Below are 25,267 nucleotides of genomic sequence, written 5' to 3'. Positions count from 1 at the left end.
GTCCAAATATCGAACTGAATGTCAATGTTTAGCAAAATAAATTTGGTAGAAGAGAACAAAAAACAAAACGACGTTAAAATAACTGAAATGCACTATTGTTTACATTTCTATATTAGAAGGAAGCCCGGGGAAGGAAGGATATGGATTCTGCCCTGCTTTTCACCGTTACACTCAAACAGAAGTTGCACCATTTCATTCACTGCAACACAGGCAGTTGTGTTCGATATGTGAAGAACACACATTTGGCAAAATTTCTCCCAACCACGTGGCAGACTGGTGTGCCCGTGGCTATTGTGCAGACAATCGTCCTATCCCGAGGTATGGCGAATCGCCTAAAAACCTGCCTAAAAAGGATTAGGGGAACGGTGCACCGTACAATATGAACGCAGTATAAACAAACAGGAGTTCGGTAATCGAACGTTCGATTGAGTTCGATTGTTGGTTGTTCGGTAATCGAACGTTCGATTGAGTTCGATTGTTCACTGTTCGGTAATCGAACGTTCGATTGAGTTCGATTGACTAAATTTTATTGTGAATTCGATTATGTTCGATTACCGAACCCAATCGAACGATTGGTGTTCGATTGAGTTCGATTACCGAACGTTCGATTGCATACCCCGGGAAATTGGGATATCCAGAAAATAAGTCGTTGTTTTGCAATATTTAACACGTTCCGGCTAAATTGTACGACTTGTACTCGCTCCGAGCCAAACGCTTGAGTAACACAACAATAAGTATTTCACACAAACAGAGCGCAGAGTATTCAAACAGAAAATAGGTGAATGATTATTTATAGCTACAAGCATAGTTAGTAATGCTACAAGCGAGAGATCGCGTGACATGGGTCTGACGTAGTGGTAGTTTTAAAGCGGTCTTTGTTTTCTCTATGTGATTATATTCAGCCCTCTCTTCTTGTAAAATATGGAATGAAACAAAATTATACATTTCAGAGAGCAGAGTGTTCATGTTAAACGCGAGTGATCGGCTGATCGCTATTAAATATTAAATCTTGCGTGACCGTGACAGAAGAGCCGGCTCAACAATGCTATTGCATCACAGCTCACTGCGGTTTTGAAATCTGTCATGACCTAATGGTTCTTTATTTAGCTTGCACCACTTGTACATGTCAAACTGCGTTGTTTTGCGGTATTCAGTACAGTCCGGGTACGTAATACGGCGTTTTGTTTTCACTCTGAGTCAAACGCTTCAATAAAACAGTTCTTCCTCATAAAATTTCTTTAAAGTGGAGTCTGGCTGAAAAAAGTGCACTGCAGTGACGCTTGCAGTTTCCGGCGAAGACAAAATTGCGTGAATGACGTAGTGTTTACTACGGAAATAGCTTTCACAATTTGAATATTTACTACTCGCTCTGAGACAAACGTAAGAATCTCCAAAAAGATGTTTCAGATTGATTTTTTTTTTCAAGATAAGACCAAGAAATGTTTCGAAAAGTATTTGAATTTCGAAAGTTTTGAAGCCGTAAAAATTGTGCGTGTCTGAGCCGTGGAATTTATTAATTGGTATTGCGTTCACAATAATAGTTTGGACATGGCAAAGAAAGCAAGATTTTGCAATGCGAATCTCTAGTACTCGCTCCAAGTCAAGACTTAATGCCGGACACAAAAATATATATATATTTCACGTTTAACAGAGCATAGAGTACTCGTAAAATTAGACGGGAATGATTTTGTAACACAGCTTCCAGGGAGTGAACATTAAAACTTGTACGATTTGAACGTAATATTTCGCAAGTAATGAAAACTTGCGTGACCGTGACCAAGGGATCGGCTGGGCCGCGAGGTTCTGGAACGATTTACCGACAAAAAAAAAACGACAAAATCTGACACAGATTATGAATCGGGCCCAGGCCCCGCCCGATTAAAAAGTCTTTCAGCATTGATAGATAGATTTTTAGCTGTACAAATTCACAGGAAAATCGTGAAAATATGTGAGAACTCGTGAAGTAGTAGCACGTTTTTGTGCCATGTCGCATCAGATCAACGCACTCGCTCGGGTTAAAGGCATACCGTATTTACTCGAATAATCCCCCCCCCCCCCCCCCGAGTAAGCGCCGCCCTCCAATAAGGGTCGCATTTGGGGAAAAAAAGTTAATAACCCCCCCCCCCCCCCCCTCGAATAAGCGCTGCAGTCCCGATGCGGCGCGTATACGAGGAATTTTTTTTTCAACTAAAAAACAGCACTACAGAGCACCTCTAAAACAAACTTGGACTTTTTTTCCATCATAAGCGATGCTTTGCAGTTCAAAGTGATTATTTTACCGTTTGCCCATTAGTTTTCTATCCAACATTCTTACAGTACAAAGTTCTGAAAATGTTGTCAAGGCCGCGAACTTTGCAAGAGACGAATAATGACGATCAAAAGACGCTCTTTTAATTACTGTAAAAGATTATACTCTTTGTGGCGTCCAAATTTTAAATAAGCGTCGCCCTCAAATAAGCGCCGACCTTGAGGCGCCAAAAATTTAAAAAGCGCCGCCGCGCTTATTCGATTAAATACGGTATGTCGGTGTACATTCACTAAATTTTTCGAGTCGCACTTTTTGTCAGCAAAAAATTTACCAATTTCTTCGAATTTTTGCATCCTTATGAAAAATGTTCGAATTTAAAGAAATTTTCATTTGTTTTCAATCAGAGTAAAATCTTTTGAGATATAAATATATTTTCAAAATCTAGTTCTTATCTCTCCTATCACGTATTTATTCTTTTTTTTTTTCGAAAAAATATTAGCATGACAAAAAGGAATGATTGTATGCTCCCATTCTGAGGAGAAATAAAACCGCCAAGTTAAGTAAATCCAAACATCCGCTTTTTGACTTCAATAAAAACCCTTGTGCTCGATAATATATTCAAGATAGCTGACTTTGTTTTCGCATTCTTTACGGGAAGTAACAATCTCGCTCCCAGAGGCCGCGATCCTTCTGGTCTGCGCCAGGGATCGGGACCTTTGGGGCGCTTTCCATTCAACCAAAAATTCCCGGGATTCCGGTTTGGGAAGCGAATGGAACAGAAATTTCCCGGAATAAAATTCCGGAAAATCGGAACAACTGTAAAATACCGTTCCATTCGACTATTCCTGCTTGGGCCCAGCTTCTCCGAGCCGGAATCAAATGTGCCCGCATAGTCAAGGAGGGGTCATGAATGGTCCCTCAAAATTTTGTAGTGCTCGCAAAATGACACTTCTGCTCAGAATGCTCGCAAAATTTTGGTGGGTGCTCGTTTGCTCGTGCTCGCCTAATTTTACAAGTGCTCACATGCTCGGTTTTTAGTGTAGGTAGCTTTTTGAAAGTGCTCGTTGCTCGCAAGACTTACTTTTGTCAATGCTCGTGCTCGCAAAGAAAAACGCTCTGCTCGCATGCTCGCAAATGATCGCAAAGACCATTCGATACCCATAATATTGTAAGCGTGGTTTATTTTTCACCTGATTATTATAAAAAAATAAGTTTGATGAGCGTTCTTTTAACTTCTGGTGTTTTCACACAAGTCAGCTGACCTTCCCTCGTTATCAAGTTAGCGTGAAAGCGAATTCAAACGTTTTGTGCTCAAAATGACAGATTCTCAGTCTTCTCAAGTCAATCATATTCCGGAAACAGCAAAGAACATGCTTACTGTTAAGGCATTGCACCAGCATGGCGGACTTTTTAAAATATTATTTATATAAATATTACTTGCGATCGCTAAAGAGCTATTGTTATCCTATAGCCTGGTCAAGTTACAAGTCTCTAGTTTTTGTTTTAATTCTTACAAACTGATCAACACTTGTAATGTCATATTTGTTTGCGTGACTCGGGAAAGCTCGACCTTTATAATAGAAACAAACTTTGTTTCTAGTACATTCTCAAATAATCGTTCATTGGATTAACATTGATCTTATTTTATAAGCTTCCGTGCCTTGTAAAAACAGAACGCCTTGCTGTATGTGAGTATTAAATAATGTTGGATTTTAATAGCACGTACTTAAGTGTAGCTTTGGGAAAATGCGTTTATTGGTCCAAGCAAGCACTGTTAATTTTGATACTCCTGGCATAAAGTTTCCTTCAACTATTCTTCATTTGTTTGAGATGCTATCTCTTGTGGTCCATCTTTATTTCTTCGTTGTTTCTTCTTCTTTAACTGAACTTTGAAGCACTGCGGATACTTCCTGATTAACGAGGAAATACAATACACCAAAATCTGCTTGCTGGCTTCGCTTGCCCGAGTCAGGAGAAAACTCCACACAGCAACAAGCTTGGCAAGGCTGAAGTCGTACGCATACAGGCAAATCTCATAGCGGGAACTGGATGATTCTGTGTCGACGCGTACTAGCTTTTCGTCGTTTAGCACAAGCTGTTTCAAATGTGTGAACGCTTCCCAAAGGATCGCAGTTGAAGAGACGATTTTTTCGCCTTTGGGACCCTCGGGTGGACTCTCGGGTTTCGGGATGATTGTTTTCACTGAGTTGTCGTCTTCTGTTGGACAGGTCTCTGCAGGGAGCGAGCTTTCAGTTTCTTTTGTTTCAAAGAAAACCTTTGAGGTGAAATCTGGTGACACAACGTGGTCTGTGGGAGTCAGCACGACCCAAGATTCTCCAACTTCATCTACGGGTCCGCTTTCATATTCACTGACTTTCTGTTGGCCAAATTCTTTCTCGTCTTTGCGTTCACCTTCATGAGAATTCGACGCGGAATCTTCTTGGGGAATATCTTGTTTATCTTCGGTCGAATTCTCTTTCTTCTTTGGTGGCTTTGCTTTCCCAAATGGTAATCTTCGGCGTAGATTCTTGGGTTTTTCTTTTTCGTTCGCCGCTGTAACTTCTGAACTCATTTGCGCTCCGTCAACTTCTGAGCGCTCTTCGCAGTTTTCGTGACGCCAAGCCTTCGTGGATGCTATCGAAGGTTGCCGTTTATGTTTTTTCTTCTCTTTCTTTTCTTTCTTTTCTGGTGCAGATTTTTCACCGTCCCTTTTATCAGTTTTCTTTTGAAAGATTCCGCCAAAACCTCGCTTCGGAGAAGAACTTTCTGCGGACATGGTTGAGTCACTAGTTCGGTCAGTGTTACGACTTAACCAAAGTTTGAACTTTGGTTAAAAAAATGTTCGCGTCTTTTATAGGCTACTAATTATAAGATGATGTCTCAAGTGGATTACTCATGATCAATGACCAATACATGCAAAACAATAAAGAATAGAAATAACAATTCCTGCTTCAACCGTTTCGATCAAAGTTCAGTTTGTTGGCAGGAGTTAACTACTAAAAATAACCTCACAGAATATTTGAACTTTCATGTCTAAAGATCGATCGACCATTGTTTTCTTTTTGTCATGCACAAATTTGTCTCGGTCACATTAGTTTATTAGAAGATATATTTTTTCTGTCAGTTAACAATAGATAAAGTTTACTTCAGTATATTTTACAGCTGACGAAAATCTTACAGAATTGAAGATATAACCTCACAGAATATTTGAACTTTCATGTCTAAAGATCGACCATTGTTTTCTTTTTGTCATGCACAAATTTGTTCGGTCACATTAGTTTCAATTATTGGATGATATATTTTTCTCTCAGTTAACAATAGATAAACCTTACTACGGTATATTTTATAGCTGGCGAAAATCTTACGGAATTGAGGATTTATTGCAAGATTTTAACCTTTGGACACAATGCAAAACTGAAACAAGATTTAACAATAACAGGAAAGGTTTATACACATCTCACAGCAAAGAGGATTTCAAGAAAAAAGAAAAGAGTGCATTGTCAGCGTTTAGTTTTTACTCGCATTTATTTAACCAAATTCTCCAAACACGTTATGATAAATGTACGGAGTTAAGTGAGGATGATTTGTATTTTGGCAGTGGGGTTCAAAAGGACTTACAGATTTTTAAAGTTTGGGCAGCTTCAGGCAGGGTGAAAAGCTCAGTCACGGTCAGGGTACAATTTCCTAACATGCTCAGGGTGGATTCAGAGGGGGGGGGGGGGGGGGGAGGGGAGGGAGTCAGGGTTGGAGGGCAAGCGCATACGCCGGAGCCTTTCTTGCTTGATAAAGGGAATCTCGGCCACTGTATCTCGGCCCCCTGGGGACCGGACCTCCCTGGATTCGCTGATCTCGTATTTGTAACCTGCTTATGACCACTCAGTGAAGATCCATCAGCTTTCTTAAAGCAAAAACTAGCGCAACAAAATGCTAAAACATTCACTGTTGATCAGTAAGATTGCACATGGGGTACACTCCTTCCCGGCGACCGTGACCCCAGAAACGTGATCTCAAAAGTAACCGAAGGAAAAGTATTTTGTAAGGTTTAAGTTAAAAGGGAAAACCTTGGATACAAAAGGAGCACCTAGAAAAGTTGGTTTGATATTGAGGTGAACAGCATAGCTTTCCCGAGGACGGTTAATACAACGCATGTCTTCCGTACAAAAACTCTACTGAAAACTTCGCGACACGAGACAAACGCGCGCGTGGAAGATGTTGAGGAATGATGAAATCATTACCTTGGACTTTGCTTAGAATTGTGAATGAATCATTGAAATCATATTATGTCGACCGTTTGGCGGGAAATCATGAGCTTGAAGTATCTTTTGGTGAAAAAGAAAGGCTTCTTGTAAAACGTGAGGTTTCCGTGACAGATATGTATTAGCACTGAACTACACTGACTAACAATGTATTTAGCATTCTTATGTCTCATTAACTCCAATTTATTACAAAGTATCGACTCCTTTACAAAGTTTTAAACAATGAGTAAGTCTACTGAAACTAGGCTGGGGGAGAGATGCCTCCCCACATTTTTATGAAACGTCCTGAAAAGATTGTGTCGGTCGTTGAAGCTAACCTGTGATATAACTGATATAATCTTTCGTCGGAAAATTACAAAGAAGACAAGGAAAAGGACACAAAATTAAAACCATTCAGTGGAAAGTAAAGATAAAGGATGGAGGGATGAAATGGAAGAAGCGGTAACAAAACGGGCCGTGAAAATAACGATCAAGAATAAGCTTTCAAATGAGGGGTCATAAATGGTCCTTCAAAATTTTGTAGTGCTCGCAAAATGACACTTCTGCTCAGAATGCTCGCAAAATTTTGGTGGGTGCTCGTTTGCTCGCCTAATTTAACAAGAGCTCACATGCTCGGTTTTAAGTGGAGGTAGCTTTTTGAAAAGTGCTCGTTGCTCGCAAGACTAAGTTTTGTCAATGCTCGTGCTCGCAAAGAAAAACGCTCTGCTCGCATGCTCGCAAATGCTCGCATGCTCGCAAATGCTCGCAAATACCATTCGATACCCCTTCAAGGTGGATTCTCAACACAGTGCTCGGCGTGTTTGTTTGTCACCGAAAGCCTACAGCTCTCACTCGAGCATGAATGAGTTTTCGTCCAAATCCGTTACGAAGTGATATTCTGCCTGTGAGCATGGCCTGGCGAGTAAACAGCTCGCATGTTTCTCTTGTCCTTTGAAAGTGACTCTTGGACTCGTCAGGAAAATATGCTGGTATCGTATATCAAAGTAGTCGAGGACTCTATTTAAACTCCTTCGCGGGTGTAAACAGCTAGCTACACTGAAAAAAATATCATCGTCCTTCGTTCGTTGAGTCGTCGGACAACTACTGCAAAGCAAGTAAAAGAGGCAACGAGTCCGCCATTTGTTTTGCTTTCGCCACACGGAATACCCCGAATTTCAAACCGGGATTTTGGTCGAATGGAAAGCGCCCCTGGGCTACTCTGAAAGCCCGCCAACAAAGGCGACCGAATCTGATTGGCTGTTGAAACTTGTTCGTTAATTGTTCAGTTTCACCACAATCTTGGGCGCACACGCACAATCAAATAAGAATCAGGATTTCCTGGATTTCAAACGGGGATTTTTGGTCGTCCAGAGCCTTTGAGTTTCCCGACCGCTGGTCAAGGGGTACGCAGGCTCTGGGGACGAGATTGGGGAAGTAAGGAATGCCACGCACGCGTAATAGCAACCTTGAGATTAGGATTGCGGGCTCGCCACAACAAACTCAGTCGTCGCACTTCGTGCATACATTTTTCATAAATGCATACGAATGAGCAGAACCTGTCCCCCGCGATATTAATTTCCTTTATTTAGGGGTTAAGGTTCCTTCAATTTGCGTTAATTTAAGTCCCGTTAATTGACAGTTCCTTAATTAACAGAAGCGTTATTTTCAGTTAAATCCTCTCATGCACTACTCTTTAAGGTAGGCCTCACTTTCCCCTGGCGCGAAGCATGTTTCGGTATTAAATATTGTTTATCAGTCGTAAGGAAAAGTTCCTTTAATTTTTCTTCACATATTTGTTTTTTCTTCTGCGCCCGTTCTAGCTTTATATACCGTGTGTAACAAGCATTCCCCCAGTGTCCAATCTTTCAAAATGAACGAGTTTTTAGTGCAGAATGCACTATTGTGATGGTTTGTTGGGGCTGTCGTCCGCTAACCCGCTAGTGCGCTAACGTGTTAACTTTAATAGTCAATTAATTAATCAATATCAATTAATTAATTATTCCTGTGGAGGGGGTTGGGGTGGGAGCACCTGACCATACCCCCCAAGTAAAACGTGGAGCACATCTACGTTACTTTTATATGAGGATCTCAAAGGCATATATTTGTTTCAGTAAAACCTTTGCTCTCCTTGTGGTACTACTCAACGTAATTTACACCAAACGCATGCGCAGATTAGTCTACGTTGTTTTCTGGAACTATCATGAACATCGCTTGTATTGCGTGTTTGCGGTAGGCTTCCTGCAGACTTCTTGGCGCCAAGTAAAAACCGCAAATTAATTAAATTAGATTTTGAGACTTTCAAAGCGCTTTCGTTATTAGGTATGCAAAAACTTGCACCGAGGTTTTCGGCGTGAACACCTGATAACCAGGAAACAAATATCCTAGCTGTACTGCGTTTTAAAAAACCTGTCGAAAAATATGTTTTTTGATTAGATTTGTTTCTTTAGTTTTTGAGTATCGTCTTTCGTGCAGTCTAAACCGTAACTTAATTAAATTAAACAAATGTCATCGATGCCGCCGTAAAACAAACAAAAAACAAAAGTTTCATGTTATCGCATTTTCAAGGAAGACAAAAGTATTTTGTTACAAACGAACAAAAGTGTCGTGTTACATTTGCAAAGATTAGCGGAAGGAACACCTGGGAAAGAATACAAGTAGCCTGTGAACAGTTTTTCCGAAAGTAAAATAAAGCAAATAAACACGATCATATATAAAACATCATACTTTCAATTGTTCCATATTGCATTCTGCACTTACCAAATCATCGAGATTTTTTTTAGCTTTTTGTCAACATAACAGAGCTCAAAATTAAGGATATAGTCGGGGGGCATATGTCGTAAAATAAAGTTCCGTGGGAATTTTGTGAAAAAAGCAAGCCACCTATTTAGATGAGTTAAGGGGACCCTGAGTGACTTTCTAAAACTTGTCGGCATTTTTTTAAGTTGCACCGACCGCCGCTAGGTTAGGTTAAAAATTTGACGTTCTTGATCCAGCATGAAAACGAGGCTGGGACATAATTTTCCTCTTAATCATCATTTATGGCAATAAATTGGTACCAGAATTGCTAATATCTGATATATAAGATTATATATATAAAAAATATCACGTGGCCATTTTAACATAAAAACGAGGCTGAATTGACTTTTGGGCTGTTGTTAAATTGAAAAAATTGTCTTCTGAATTACCAGACTCGAAAGACATTTATAATCTAATCCCTGAAACGATTATAAAACAATATTTAACTAACTAATTAAATCTAAACAAAAAAATCACAAAAACGCTATCGCGATTGGGCATCTTTTTTTCTTTATGATACAGTATACATGGACATTTCAACTTCATAAGGGAAGGAAAAAAAGCAGTGAAAAAAAAAATAAAAAATAAAAGTGCTAGGTTAAAAAGATATCGAGTACCCGAACCGACACCGGGAATCCCGAAAAGAACATCCTGAAACATCCTTGGAAAAGCTAGCCGTTCACTCTTGTCGCGTTCCGGCTTTCCCGTGCTCCCACGTAATCCCCACGCTGTGTTCGCGGTGTTCGCGGTAACTCGTTTGCGGACTCCGGAGACTGGGCTCCAGTATAATCACTGTCATGGCGGCGTACATGTGGATGATGTGGTTTGTTGTTGAAGACGTTGACGCTGTTTTATAAAGGTAAGAGAGTCTGGTAGTATGCTTGTCTCATATCCAGCTAAATTTTAAAACACGAGGATATCGTTGACGTCTAATTTAATAAGAATACAGGCTTGAAATATCCAAAGGCCAGTCGCCGGTCAGGATGACCAGTCAAACAAACTTTGGCTGTGGCTATAAAATGACTGGCATCGAAAAAAAATTAACCAGTATTATGTATTATGCCGATTGAGAAAACAACAGTACATCAACAACAACAGTACACCACTGTCATGTTAAGAAACATTCGGGCACTTTAAACTGACTTCCTCACATCGTCAAGTGCAACAAATTCCCCGCTACAGAAAGTACAAGCCACGAGCGAAATTTCCTACAACAGCTAGAAGTTCTTTCTACTTTTTAATAACTTCTGAGCAAAGTAAACTAAAAGTGGTTTGAACAAATTAAATCAATGCCTTTTAGGAGTAACAATTTACCAAAGATGTAGCTTGATAATGTAGGTTAATAATTAGGACTGGCCAAGATCTTTTGGTTAATAATTTGGACTGGCCTGCAAGTTTTTTTGATTAATACAATAGAAACCTGTTTACTCAAACTCAGATAACTCGAACACCCCTATATCCCTTGGATTTGGCCCCATTTTTCATTCATTCATTTTTACTCATTTACTCGAACTTGGATAACTTGAATTCCCTTGCTAACTTGAACTAAATTTTGTTTCCCTTGATCAAAATTTACTATGACTGGTAACTCAAATTCTGGTTCTTGCAACTGGCCAGAGATGCCCACAGATACATCTTATCAGCTTTTCTTGTCATGTAATCTCATTTAAATATTAACACTTAAACACTTCAGCAACTTGATTTATATTACCGGTAGTGCAACGAACAGATCGTGTATTTGCCAGTTATATCCTTATCTTATAAGTCAAACATGCATTACCAGTACTCTATTTTCACAAGAATACAAAATCACATTACAGTTTCTGATGAAATAAGTTTCATTCTTACTCTACTATACAATACATACATACATACATACAAATTTTATTAACCCATCCCTGATGAGGCTCAGTTTACTATCAATATTAACATAGCAAATTGATATTCAATTAACCCAGATAATTCAAAACCTTGCTAACTTGAACTGTTTTTCATGTTTGAGTTAGGGCCCGTTAACATGATTGATGAATGATTTTCATTCTGGAATGAAGTTTATTTTGTATTCACATGACAGAGTCAACCAACTTAATCTAGTGTTTTCACTTGCATGGTTTTTGCACAAGATCAAAACAAGGTGGCACATGTTTCGTGCTAATACATTTTTCCCCTTTGAGTTTGAACTCTGGCCTCTGTATGTGGTTTCATAAGATATGATTTCATCTTGGAATTAAATTTGTACTGTGTTTACATGATACCAGAATGAATTTATTCCCGACTGAAAATCAAATTAAACTCATTCCAGCATGATTTGACTTTCATCTTGGTATCATGTTAACAAATAGAGAGAAATATTTGGGGATGGAATGAACTCGTTTCTGAACGAAAGTCAGTCTGGAATAATGTAATCAGGCCTTTACTAAAATTACTGAATTTCTATTGTAACTGTTTGGACTGGCTAAGTTCTTTTGATTTATAGTTTGGACTGGCTAGGTTCTTTTGATTTATAGTTTGGACTGGCTTAGTTCTTTTGATTTATAGTTTGGACTGGCTAGGTTCTTTTGATTTATAGTTTGGACTGGCTTAGTTCTTTTGATTTATAGTTTGGACTGGCTAGGTTCTTTTGATTTACAGTTTGGACTGGCTTAGTTCTTTTGATTTACAGTTTGGACTGGCTAAGTTCTTTTGATTTATAGTTTGGACTGGCTAGGTTCTTTTGATTTATAGTTTGGACTGGCTTAGTTCTTTTGATTTATAGTTTGGACTGGCTAGGTTCTTTTGATTTATAGTTTGGACTGGCTAGGTTCTTTTGATTTATAGTTTGGACTGGCTTAGTTCTTTTGATTTACAGTTTGGACTGGCTAAGTTCTTTTGATTTATAGTTTGGACTGGCTTAGTTCTTTTGATTTACAGTTTGGACTGGCTAAGTTCTTTTGATTTATAGTTTGGACTGGCTAGGTTCTTTTGATTTATAGTTTGGACTGGCTTAGTTCTTTTGATTTACAGTTTGGACTGGCTAAGTTCTTTTGATTTATAGTTTGGACTGGCTTAGTTCTTTTGATTTACAGTTTGGACTGGCTAAGTTCTTTTGATTTATAGTTTGGACTGGCTAAGTTCTTTTGATTTATAGTTTGGGCTGGCTAAGTTCTTTTGATTTATAGTTTGGGCTGGCTTAGTTCTTTTGATTTACAGTTTGGACTGGCTAAGTTCTTTTGATTTATAGTTTGGACTGGCTAAGTTCTTTTGATTTATAGTTTGGGCTGGCTAAGTTCTTTTGATTTATAGTTTGGGCTGGCTAAGTTCTTTTGATTTATAGTTTGGACTGGCTAAGTTCTTTTGATTTATAGTTTGGACTGGCTTAGTTCTTTTGATTTACAGTTTGGGCTGGCTAAGTTCTTTTGATTTATAGTTTGGACTGGCTAAGTTCTTTTGATTTATAGTTTGGGCTGGCTAAGTTCTTTTGATTTATAGTTTGGACTGGCTAGGTTCTTTTGATTTATAGTTTGGACTGGCTTAGTTCTTTTGATTTATAGTTTGGACTGGCTAAGTTCTTTTGACTTATAGTTTAGACTGGCAAAGTTCTTTTGATTTATTGTTTGAACTGGCTAAGTTCTTTTGATTAATAACTTGGACTGGCTAAGGTCTTTTCCCATTATAGTCATATTCTATGGCCAATTATAGACCCCATCTTAGTCACTTTTGGGTAAATGTAATTTTCACGACCCCAACTGAGTCACTTTCTGTTTTTGCATCTACCGTATAAATCCGTAAAGATCCAAGGTATCTTAACTTCGATTGACGCAGAATAGCAATTAAATACTGTAACACGAATGTGGACTTTGTTCTGGACTAATGTGCAACTGGTTAATGTTTAAGTTGTGATTTTAAGGCCGGAATTTAATTGGAGCCATTTGTGTTAAATATTAAACAACAGCAAAAATATGGTAAATTTTTTTGGCGAATCTTTCCGTTTATAAATCACAACTTGCCATAATTTTCGTACTCTCAAAGTCCTGAAAAAGTGTGACCCCAATCTAGTCACCCTATAAAAAATGCTTGAAAAGGGGACCCCATTATAGTCAGTCCAGTCGTGAAAATGCGACCCCATCCAGCAGCACATACCCATTAGCCCATTTATAGGAAGTGCCCCCCCCCCCCCGGGGGGGGGGGGTCTTTTGTGGACTGGCTAAGTTCTTTTGATTAATAGTTTGGACTGGCTTAATTCTATTGATTAAAAAAATTGGACTGGCTTAGTTATTGTGATTAACAGCTTAGACTGGCCTTAGATTCCTTTTCTCTGGTAATAATTCATTTGTTAAACTAGCCATAGTTGGTATTTGGAATGTTCTGAACCATTTCCGTAGAGTACAGGTAAATACCCCAAACTCTAACAGTAAGAAATCCATCGGCATGAAGGAAAGTGAATGAAAATCTGCTCTTCATAAATTGACATGATTGAAGTATTTACTGCTGACCATCAATGATTCAATATTTGGTCGGTGCTTCCAACAAAACTTATCACCTGCTAAAGGTCTGGCAATGTTTTTTGTTAGTCAAAACTATGGCGCCTGATACACAGGCTAATGCTCTCACAGTTCACTTTTCATGCAATATAGTATTAAAACACGTGTATTTATGAAAACCTATGATTTTGGGGTTTCCAGCTGATGAAGTTCTTATTTACTAAAAAATCAGCCTGAAAAATGTTCCTAAAATTTTGTTTCTAAAATAAAATACTATACATTTAACATTGCTATAGGTTGAATTTTGATACCATGTTTTATTACAGTAACTAAAACTAAAAATAAATAAGTAATACCGTATTATAAATAAACATTAACAACCAACATTTCCAAATTCCAATTTGACCTCCATAGAGGACCCACATGAAAAGCAGCTAGCGCTCATGTGGCATCTTCTCTTAATATAGTCATTTATTATTGTAATATTATATAACAATTTAAAACTCAACATCAAGTTGTTAAGCAGTTTTAGTATTTCATAACATTTCCTATTCTGGAGTCATTTCTTTTTATGTAATAACATGTTTTATTTATTAGGCTGAATTGGTTCGTATATGGTGCTTTAGTCGACATCTTTCAGCCTGATGTTCCTAATCCATTTGTTTTTATGTGCGGGTGTTTACTGTATTATGATCGACAGCTGCAAACAGCAAATTGATTCCATTGGCTTATCTCTATGGTGTCACCAGTGAAAAAAAAATAAGCCGTGGCGATGCTACATTTATGGCACACTGCAAGTGATACAGGTTGCTTGCACATGATCAGCAGCCATTTTGATTTCACGACTGCACATGCCCTCTTTATCCCGAAATCTCCTGGGAATCCAGAAATTCAAAAAATGGAGCAAGTCTATGACAAGTGTGGTTTTTAACAATTTAAATCAAAATTTGAAATTTTCAGATTTAAAAATTCTGTTTTGGCCACAATTTTGTCACAAAGTGGACTACTGTCATGTTATAATAATGCCAAAAAAGAAGTTAAAACCAAGTGTTTTTATTCGTTTCCCTTGCTAGAACAAGATCGCAATCATTTCACAGGGTACCCACCATATTAGTTACATGTAACTTATCTCTTCTTTGTCAAATACTGAATATATTTAAAACGATTTGCATATGGTCATTTTACTGAGGTTTTTTGAAAATTTTTCAAAATTTCATGCATCCGTCTTAGGGTTAATCATTATTCAATTGAGCTAATTAGTAGGATGTACAACATACAACAAATGTAAGATCTGAATAATGAATTCCCATTGAAAAAGTCTATTCCAACAGAGACTCGATCCGTAAGGCCAGGGATTTTTTTTTTAAATAAATTCTAAAAGGCAGAACAATAATTATTGATCCTGATGGTCTAAATATCCACGAAGAAACATATTACTCAGTAGTTAATGTACATAACTATATCATTGTCATTTTTTTAGTTGATAGCTTTTTTATCTTTAGTCTTACACTGTCAATTTATTTACATGTAGTTTTACTTGTTTCCGGGGTTTCACAAAATACCGCAATCATTAATGTAAACTCCCATTGTACCTAAGGCTGGCCAAACACAAAAGTGCAAAAAAATCTAGTCATTCTTCGTTGTGTTGGCCTTTGCTTTTCAGTTCTTCGTTAGTGAACCATTGTATATATTTCCATTCTCCTAACAAGCGTTTAAGACTAAGTTGGCAACGAATCTTGCAATATTTCGGTTTTTTTTCAGTGATTTTTTTCTAAGAATTTTGAGAAATTGCGACATTTGCCTTTGCATTGAAAGTGAAATAAGAGTCCTTTAGATCGGAGTGTAAGTACGAGATCATGTCCTTCGTTAGGGAATTAACTATTGGTATGAGGTTGCTGTGAAATGTGAAAATCGAAAACATACACTAGAATCGAAGTCTCTCATTCAGTCTCGTACTCTGATCTATAAGACAATTTATAAGACAATGAGAGTAACATATTTCTACAAGTATATGTTCTCTATTTTTAAAGTGTGAAATGCATATTACATCTCGCAGTAATCAAAGGTACAGGATTAGCCATACTTTCCAGCCTAGATGATTTTCTTATTTTGGTAGAACTTACTCAAGGCTGGCTCAACTTCAGGAAATGGTCAGGGAAAAATAAAATTCGTGAATGACAGGAAATTTGGCTTTGAGCCGAGGAAAATTGACAATTTGAGGAAAAGTTAAGAAAAGTTTAAATAGTTAACACTGCACAACACCTCTTATTTAAGACCATTAATTGCTGGAAAAATCATCACAGGTCAATTGTTTTGGGGGTGGGGGGGGGGGGGGGGAGAAGAAGAGAAGGTTAGTATTTATTTGGAAAGGGAATTTGTATTGTTTCCAAGGGGGTAACAAGAGAATTTTTAAAACTAATATGCGGCAATCATGTTAAGGTACGATCAGTAGGACATAAAATATTATCTCCTGTGGACAGATTGCTTATCAGATTTGGAGCCTAATCCTTACACATGAATTAGGATGACAGTGGGCTAGAGCATAATTGTACTGCCAGCAATACAAACAGGGTCTTTGCGATTCTGAAAACAACCACACATTTTTTCTTTTCGGAGGATAAGCATTTGTGTTGTAGAATGTAACTATTGTAGGAAGCGAAAGTAGTTCACTTATGAGTGGCATCTCGTAGCATATCAGACACATCTACGAGTATCTACATGTACACTGTAAAAGCAAACCTGATGCGAAATATCCGTTGTTGTTTCTTTAGAAATACGCAGAAGCTTGTTCGCTGAGCTACAGAAAAGCTGCCTTGTGAGGATGTGAAGTGCACTGCGCCTGTCAGCGAAGAAGATAACTTTACTCCACTCGAAGAGAAACTAGAGATGGCACATAAGTGCAAATATTGTGACGAGTCCTTTGTCAGCTTATCCGCTTGCAAGCAACATGAACTAACACACATTGAAATGAAGCTGTATACATGTAGGCATTGCAATAAGCGTTTTAGCAACTCATCGTATTACAGAATGCATGAGCGATCGCATACAGGTGTGAAACCGTTTACATGCAAGCATTGCAAAAAGGGCTTTTTCAAATCATCTCATTGGAAGCGACATGAAAGAATCCATACAGGAGAGAAGCCCTATACATGCAAACATTGTAATAGGTGCTTTAGCGACTCTTCAGCTTGCAAGATTCATGAACGAATACATACAGGGGAAAAACCGTATTTGTGCAAGCATTGTAAAAAGGGCTTCCGTCTTTTATCAAATTTTAGGACACATGAACGAACACATACAGGAGAGAAGCCGTATACATGCAAGCATTGCGATAAGTGCTTTAGTCGTTCAACAAATTGCAAGAAACACGAACGAACGCATACAGGAGTGAAGCCATATACTTGCAAGCATTGTGAAAAGTGCTTTAGTAGTTTAACAAGTTGCAAGATACACGAACGAAAACATGAACAAACCCAAACAGGAGAGAAGCCGTATATATGCAGGCATTGTGATAAATGCTTTAGCTATTCATCATCTTGCAGAATGCATGAGCGAACACATACAGGTGTGAAGCCGTTTACATGTAATTACTGTGAAAAGAGCTTTATCAAATCATCACATTGCAAGTCACATGAACGAACCCATACCGGGGAGAAGCCATATACATGCAAACATTGTAACAAGTCCTTTAGCGAATCATATAATTGTAAAATACACGAGCGAACACATACAGGTGAAAAGCCGTATTTTTGCAATCATTGTAAAAAGGGCTTCCTTCGTTTATCAAATTTTAGGACACATGAACGAACACATACAGGAGAGAAGCCGTATACATGCAAGCATTGTAATAAGTGCTTTAGTCGTTCAACAAGTTGCAAGATACATGAACGAACACATACAGGAGAAAAGCCATTTACATGCAAGCATTGTAATAAGTCCTTTATCAAATCATCCGATCTCAAGAGGCATGAACGAACACATACCGGAGAGAAACCGTACAAGTGCAAGCATTGTAATAAGTGTTTTAGCCAATCATCAACTCGCAAGGTGCATGAGCGAACTCATACAGGAGTAAAGCCATAAACAAGCAACTTGTAACTTGTCAAACATCCAGTGTAAAAAAATCAATCATCAATTTGCATAAAACAAACTTTAGTGAATTTGAGTGGGTGTTTTTTTCAGAAAGACAGCCTCTTAACTATAACTTGTTCTAAATCGAATTGAGATGCACCTAAGAAGACGGATTACAGTTAAATTGTAGACGCTTTTTAGACTGGCGGAGGTGGTAAAACCGGAAGCTTGCTCTTGTCTACTTTGATGAATTTTTGTTCTTTCTTTGTTCCTTAGCTTCTTATTAAACCCGTGGCGGGTTTAAAATAATCAGGTGAAAGTGTTCTATACTAAATCTTGTCGGTTACACCTAACTTTGTACAAATAACATTCGTTACATGGGTGGGAATTTCAGTTAGAGGAATTTATAAAACCTTTCTGTACATTCATTTGTTGAGTCATTGGGTTTTATAATATTTTGAGAGTTAGACAAGTTCAAAAGTGCCATGCTGATTCTGTAAAATAATCGTTTTATTTCTTCTGGTTATTTTAAAGTGAATTGGGGACTAGTCGGTAGTTCGATATATTTTTGGGGATTTCGGCAAATTACAGTTAATATGACTTATACCAAAATGTGTTTTAAATATTACGTTTATGTATTTTTAGTTTATTGCTGGTTTTTATAAACTGATTAAATATACTTTATACTGTGAATTGCAACGTTTTTGTCAAGATACAGCAGTTCTCAATTGAGCGTCGTAAAACCAAAAACAAAGTAATTACTCTGGCCAATCACAAAGAACACAGACAATCCAGTGAGCCAATGAAAACTCGAAGCAAATACATGTAGCTGGCACGAAGCGCGGGAAAACGTGCGCGAGCGAGTCATGATTGGTTTTGGTTTTACTCCTGATTGGCTGAGAAAGTGGCGCGAGATTTTTAAGCCAATCACTATGCGTAAAAAATGCAAAACCAAAGCAAACGCAATTTACTTTCGACACTCAAGTGAAAACCGCTCTATTACGCACTTTAATGAAATTGTTATTTAATAAGTTTGGTTGTTGGATAAGTACTTAACCTTTTATTAACAATACTGACAGTAATGCAAGTGATTCAGATGGTTTTCAGTAAACTAATAAAATTAAGATATTTGATTCCCGTTTATCCTGAGTGAATTGACGCATAGGTTTATTTCGGGCACCTTCGGATCAGGGTAGAGAATGGGATATAGATTTTTTAGGGGATGGTTTGGTGGTGGGTCCACCTTGTAGGGACTTTGTGTTCTCTTATGAACTCACCTTCCGCAGGGCGAATTTGTAAAATAAAAAAATAAATAAAACAAATAAAAATTAACTTGGCTGCGCTATTAACTAACTTGAAAGTTGTACAAAAGCGTGCGAGACATTCAGGGGAAAATGGCTTTTAACATTTCGTTGAAAGTTTTGAGCTTGCCCTTAGAAAATCATGAGTTCAGTAAAACGCAATAGGTTTATCGTACATGCAACAGCTTTGTTTTAAAGTCTTACACTCGACCCACCACGCGCATACGCTCAAGCTTTGGAAAATCCTTACTTCTGGTCCCTCCACCAATTTTTCTACTCACGTCATGTTGCAACTTAATACAACTGAGGTGCCACGCCGAATTTTCGAGAAACGGAATCGAACATGATTGACATGATTGTAGCAATCTGCAAAGGAAAACCGAGGCAGAAAAACAGCTATACTTTTAAACCACACCTTCGGTATATTTTTAATGTGTTTTCGTTGATGTAATTTGTTTTGAACGTGTTCCAAGCATTTTGCCCGAAACATTTCGCCCCTGGGGGGCGAGCTGCAGCCCCCTCGCCACTACCCCATACGCCTATGAACAGACGTCTCTTTTATTACGTGCTCCATTCTCCCCCAACTTGTGAGATGAATGAGATAATATATAGATTTAGGCAAGCCTTAAAGCGGAGCTCCCCATTTATTTAATTTTCACTGGAGCTTACAATGTTTTCATTCTAGTGAATAAGCGGCCAAAGTACTAATGTTTATGGCGGTTCCAAATTCGAGACACAGGGCCTCGTTCAGGACTCTAGCTAGCTCATCAGCATTCACTGACTTCGAGCAAACATCAATCCTTATTAAACGCTGCGTTATCACCCATTCGTCGTCAATAAAACCAACGATTATTGCAATGGCCTCACCTTGTCTGGTACTCCCGTCGAATATCACCGACACGTCTCTTGTCATATCTGCTTGTCCTGGTAAAGACAGTTCCTTCTTTATCCTCTCCACTTCTTGCTTGAAAATCAAGTAAGGGTAATATAATGCCCAAGATTAGAGCTACTGGTAAGGCGATGGCCATTTTTCTCTAGCAGAGAACGCAGCTTGTCGATTTTGCTGATCGGAATCCCTGCCTTCAGAAATTCCTCCACTACTTCTTGTCTGTATGCTTGCTCAGCTAAAGGTAGTGTGCTGTCTTGGCGGGTTTTCTCTCGACTGAGTGCCTCGGCTACAGCCTCGTCCCCAGGCCATACCGCGCTATGCGAGTGAGCGGAGGAGGACTGGAACCGAGCGCGATAGCGCGAGGCCTGGCACAAAATGGCAAAAAAGTCCCAGTTTAGCGAGAAAAAGTCCCAGATATAGTTCGACGAAAATATACGTTTTTCTGCGAGGAAAAGAAAATATTTCTGGTTCATGAGAAAACTGCATCCCTTTTGAACATTTGTGGACTATTTTAGATGGCGGAGACGAACTGTAATGCCGTTTTTTCCTGTCTTGCAGAATGGTATTGGTCGCATTAGAGTTAAGAAAATTATTCTGTTATTTATATTGTTTTCGTTCACTACTCGTAGTTATACATGGGTCTACATGTATCTAGAAGTTCTTTGTGGTAAGCAAATTACGTTCGCCAGGTACTAGTAACTGTGGTAGTTTTATTTAAACCTAAAAGGCGTCGATCTCAATGTTTATAGACCTAGGGTCGGGATTTTCGACCTTTGTTATTTACAAATTTATGTGCGAAAACAAAGAAACAATTCAGCTTACTTGAGAGAGTTCATTAGAAAAAAGATTATACTGTGTTTATATGTTTATTTACAAATAAATTAAAATATCAAAATATATGTTTAAATATTGTTTGAACCGCTTCAGAAAAGCTGGTTACTGGGGCTTTTGGACCAGCTTCTTTTTAATTTGTGAGCCCCATTCTGCATTCTTGATAGCCCAAAAAATATTTGTATTTTTCCTCACATGGGTACATTGACTATTTATCCCATTCCTTAAACTACCACCTTTTTAACTCCTACTTGCAGAGATATTAAACTGAGCTTGACTGACACACACACACACATAAACACAGTACAGTATACAAAAGTATTTACATGTATTCAACTCTTGCAATATATACTAAAACTAGTCAGTAATTGGAATTTAGGGGAGTGCATTTGGTAGGGTGGGGTGATTTGGGAAGGAGGCAGGGAAAGCTGGAGGCAGTGGAAAGTGTTATATTATGTTTTCATATTCTCTTGATATTTGAGGTCTGTGCATAGAAAATGTATGACATTGCCAGCTGATGAAACCTGATCTGCTTGTACCAACCCATCTTTCTAAAGCATAAGAGAAGAATAAAGCCTTTTGATTGATTGTGCCAAGCTAAGTGGCTAAAGGTCTTTAATGAATCCAAATAGAATACATTGTATATCTAGAAGATACTCTGGATAATGTTTGTATAGTAACAATAGTAACAATATAAATATAACATTAACTAACAGTAACATACGACTTTTAAACTGAAATGTAGCCATTCTAAACAGTTTGATACCAGTCCATTAGGAACAGTTTTTTGTTTCCTTACAATCATAATCTTGTCAATGCTTAGTGGCCGAAGGGAATTTGATATGTTATAGAGTCTCACAAGTCTGAAGTTCACAAGAGTCGAGAGAAGTTGAATCTGTTAAGCAGCTGAGTTGACACATCACAACTCGGTATCGTCACCTAGGCGAATTGCAGCCTTTGTTTCCCAGAAAACAAACCACTACACAGCTTTCTAATTTTCTGATAAGTAGCTTTAGTCATATATTTTGCTACTGATACTTCGAATAAATAGTTACAGCTTCACTTACCTTGGAGAAAACTGCGAAAAATATTCGAAAAAAGCGAAGGCAAAGGAACAAAGAAAGCACACACGAAAGCACAGTTGAAAGTACTGATGGATTATCAGCTTTGAGCCTTTTATCTTATCACCGCTGTTGTTGTTGTGTCAGCGAGAAGCAAAAATACTCATCATACGACTTTCCACGAACGGCCACTATTCTATCTCCGTTCACCAACAGAGAAATCGATCGATAGAGACAGCTCCCATCGCCAGTTACAGTTAGTGGAGCATATTCTTCAAGCTCTTTAGATGGTACAATTTGTTGCGCATAAAAATCGACATTTAATGTTTCTACCTTAAATAAAAAATCTCCAATTACTTCACGAGTTTGCTGGCAGACATGGATGAAGGAATCCCAGCCAAATTCTGACGCGTTTTTAAGTTCTTCAAGAAGTTGACTGAAGTTCAATCGTTGGACAGCCTCCGCCATATTGGATTTGGATTTGCCGTTTATTGCCAGGCGTCCTAGGCGAACTTTCGTCGCAGTGATCTTGGTATCCCCCAATTTTAGGCACCCCCGTACCAAGATCCCTAGTGATCTTGGCATCCCCTCAGGGGATGCCAAGATCACTAACAGCGTTGAATACAGCAGACTGAAACAAGTGAAGCAAACCACAATTCCATTCAAAAACCATTTTGCTTTATCAGAATGCTTTGTCTTCATAAATTTAATCGTTCTTAGCAAACAGTATTGACGACTTCGCAAATATTCGCAAAGCTAAACAACCGTTTGATTAAAGTCCGCGTAATTATTCTTAAAACCTGTTAACACCGAACCACGCGCCGAAATCCCTTATACCGGCTAACCTTTAATATTTCAAACATAAAAAGCGCATTGTAAGAGCTTCCAATTTGCTCGGTGAATGAACATTTAAGAAAAAATGCGAACATGATCAAGAAACTGACAAAGGACTGTCACGCAATATTGCAACTCGATATGAATGCGATCGCCAGGCGTGAAAACTGACCTCTCGAGTCTGTGAACTCTCTCTCTTTTGTTTGTATTGTTATCAGCAAAAGGTTTTATTGCAGGTTAGGGTAAATAAATACTGGGTTAACTTAATGACTTTTACCTTGTGATTTCGGTTTAGTCTATATAGGTATTCGAGCATCGACCCAAGGTTAGAACATTTACCATTAGAAAAAATAAAAAAAACTTTAAAACGTTGAAAGGACAAGACATCTAAGGAGAGTGATTTATTGGGGATACCGAAATCCCTAGTGATATGCGTATCCCTTCCTACTATATTATCTCCGATGAGTATTCTGAGAATTAACCTATCAAAAGCAGTTACCTAAAAGCAAGGCTTTCAAACGGGTACAAAAGTGAGGACGAGGAATTTTGGGGGATACCGAAATCCCTAGTGATTTCCGTATCCCATTCTGTATCCCATTTTTTAGAATTCTGAATAGAAAAGTAACCAACACTAAAGATAAAAAGGTGTGTTACCTAGACGATAAGCGTTCTAACCTGTAGAAAAGGTAAGGAGAGAGGAATTTAGCTAGGGGGATACCAAAATCCCTAGCGATATGCGTACCCCCTTCCATTATGAAATATACATTATCGGTTAACTTAATTATATATAGAAATAACAAGACTTTTAAATAATAATAACTTTTTTTTTTTACCGTTTGAACGTTTTTCGTCTATTTAACCTACTTTTCATTTCTCTTGGTAAATTCTCTCTTCATCATACTCATCAAAGACATTGTAGTAGGACGGGATACCAATATCACTAGGGATTTCGGTATCCCCTGATCCCCAATATCTCTCTCTCTCTCTCCTGACGTTTTAATATGTCTTGTCCTTACCACGTTTTCAACGTTCGAGATTTTCTTTATTCATCTTTGTGCCTTGGCTGTTCGTTGTACTCTTGGGACGATGATCAAATACCTATAAATCACTATGTGCAGGAGTAAAGGTTATTACGTTATCCCAATCAGACTACGTATTCTTTGTTTACACATACCTGTTTTATTTGTCACTTAACTATATTGTTAATAACGATACAAATAAAAGGGATTAGTTCACATGGAATAAATGAGCATTTAATAAAAAAATAAAAAAAACAAAATCTTTGGTCTAAGGTTATTAAAATCTTTGACAGACTCGAGAGGTCAATTTTCACAGCCTGGTGATTGCATTCATATCGAGTTTCTATTGCGTGACAGTCCTTTGTCGGTTTCTTGATCAAGCATTTTCGCATGTGAAATTTTCATCCACCGAGCAAATTGGAATCTCTTACAATCGTTTATGTTTGAAATATTAACCTGCCTTGAAAAGTTTATCGATAAGCACCATGTGCGTGTTAGTATAAGGGATTCCGGCGAGTGGTTCGGCTTTAAAGAATAATTGCGCGGACTTGAATCAAACCGACAAACGGTTTGTTTTCCTTTGCCAATATCTGCAAAGACGCTAATATTGTTTGCTAAGAACGATTAAATTTACGAACAAAGCTTTGTGATAAAGCAAAATGGTCTTTGAGTGGAATTTTGGTTTGCTTCACTTGCCCCAGTCTGCTGTATTCGACGCTGTTAGTGATCTTGGCATCCCCTGAGGGGATGCCAAGATCACTAGGGATCTTGGTACGGGGGTGCCTAAAATTGGGGGATACCAAGATCACTGCGACACCGACAAGCTTGACGGGTGACGTCACATCCAAATTCGCCGGGGACGACTGGGGACGAGGCTGCCTCGGCTATAGTTTGTTCTTTCAACTTTGATTTCTTAAGCTTTTCTTTCGATCTTGTGTGTTTCTGTGATGTACAATGGGATTTAAGGACGCTCTTCTTTGACGATACAATCTCCTTGCAAGCATCACAGAAAATTTTCGTTCCTCTGACGATCAGGTACTGATCAGGAAACTGAGTAATGCGATCGTGTAAAGAGACATTCTTCGTGTCACTTGTTCCTCTCCTGTTGTACTTTCCTTTTGTCTTTTGCAGGGAACGGTCTCTGGCAATTGCCGCTGGTTCTGGCCCATCACTTCTCTGAGAACGTTGTAAGTTTTCGTTCAGATCTGGCAAGACTGTCATGGCCGACGCCATTTTGTAGCCTTCCCTAATGAGAAGTACTGGGACCGACATGGTTTACAATGTGACCTCCGGTTCCGGTGCACCCCAGTCCCCGGGATCAGTGAACTGCAAATGCTACTATGTAATTGTTCTAAAACATTAAATATCGAATAATGTCAGCAAGTGCTTGGGAATTGAAATCAAAAATGATCAAATTATAGGATCAAAAATGATCCGATAATTATCAAAATATGCGAATTATGCTAGCAGTGCTAATTGGGAAAAATTATGCCAGTTTGCTCAAATTATGCTAAAAATTATG

At 38.3% G+C, this 25,267-nt stretch overlaps 3 protein-coding genes across 4 annotated transcripts; 1 reads left to right on the top strand and 2 right to left on the bottom strand.

Moving 5' to 3' along the window:
- Positions 1–3,412: 3,412 nt before the first annotated feature.
- Positions 3,413–5,160, bottom strand: LOC144655548 (uncharacterized). The gene has a single exon (XM_078515799.1). It carries the CDS (start codon positions 5,022–5,024, stop codon positions 4,059–4,061), a length of 966 nt encoding a protein of 321 aa, XP_078371925.1. The 5' UTR covers positions 5,025–5,160; the 3' UTR covers positions 3,413–4,058.
- Positions 5,161–10,066: 4,906 nt separating this feature from the next.
- Positions 10,067–17,889, top strand: LOC144655540 (uncharacterized). 2 transcript variants are annotated; one of them, XM_078515787.1, is made up of 2 exons: positions 10,067–10,138; positions 16,511–17,889. In XM_078515787.1, the coding sequence occupies exon 2, from the start codon at positions 16,626–16,628 to the stop codon at positions 17,820–17,822; it is 1,197 nt and encodes a 398-aa protein (XP_078371913.1). In that variant the 5' UTR covers positions 10,067–10,138; positions 16,511–16,625; the 3' UTR covers positions 17,823–17,889. The 2 variants fall into 2 exon arrangements, with proteins under 2 accessions (XP_078371913.1, XP_078371914.1); XM_078515788.1 differs by having other exon boundaries at positions 10,068–10,154.
- A 2,194-nt stretch (positions 17,890–20,083) lies between these two features.
- Positions 20,084–24,978, bottom strand: LOC144654668 (uncharacterized). Its single transcript, XM_078514866.1, has 2 exons — positions 24,625–24,978; positions 20,084–20,281 (listed from the first exon to the last, which is right to left on the bottom strand). Exons 1-2 carry the CDS (start codon positions 24,976–24,978, stop codon positions 20,084–20,086), a joined length of 552 nt encoding a protein of 183 aa, XP_078370992.1.
- Between the last annotated feature and the right edge of the window lie 289 nt (positions 24,979–25,267).

Source organism: Oculina patagonica, chromosome 5 (assembly GCF_052425735.1).
Source record: "Oculina patagonica isolate OP01 chromosome 5, crgOcupat, whole genome shotgun sequence".
Classification (NCBI taxonomy): Eukaryota; Metazoa; Cnidaria; class Anthozoa; order Scleractinia; family Oculinidae; genus Oculina; species Oculina patagonica.
Note: the sequence above shows the minus strand (reverse complement) of the source record. Positions and strands in the feature narration are given on the sequence as shown.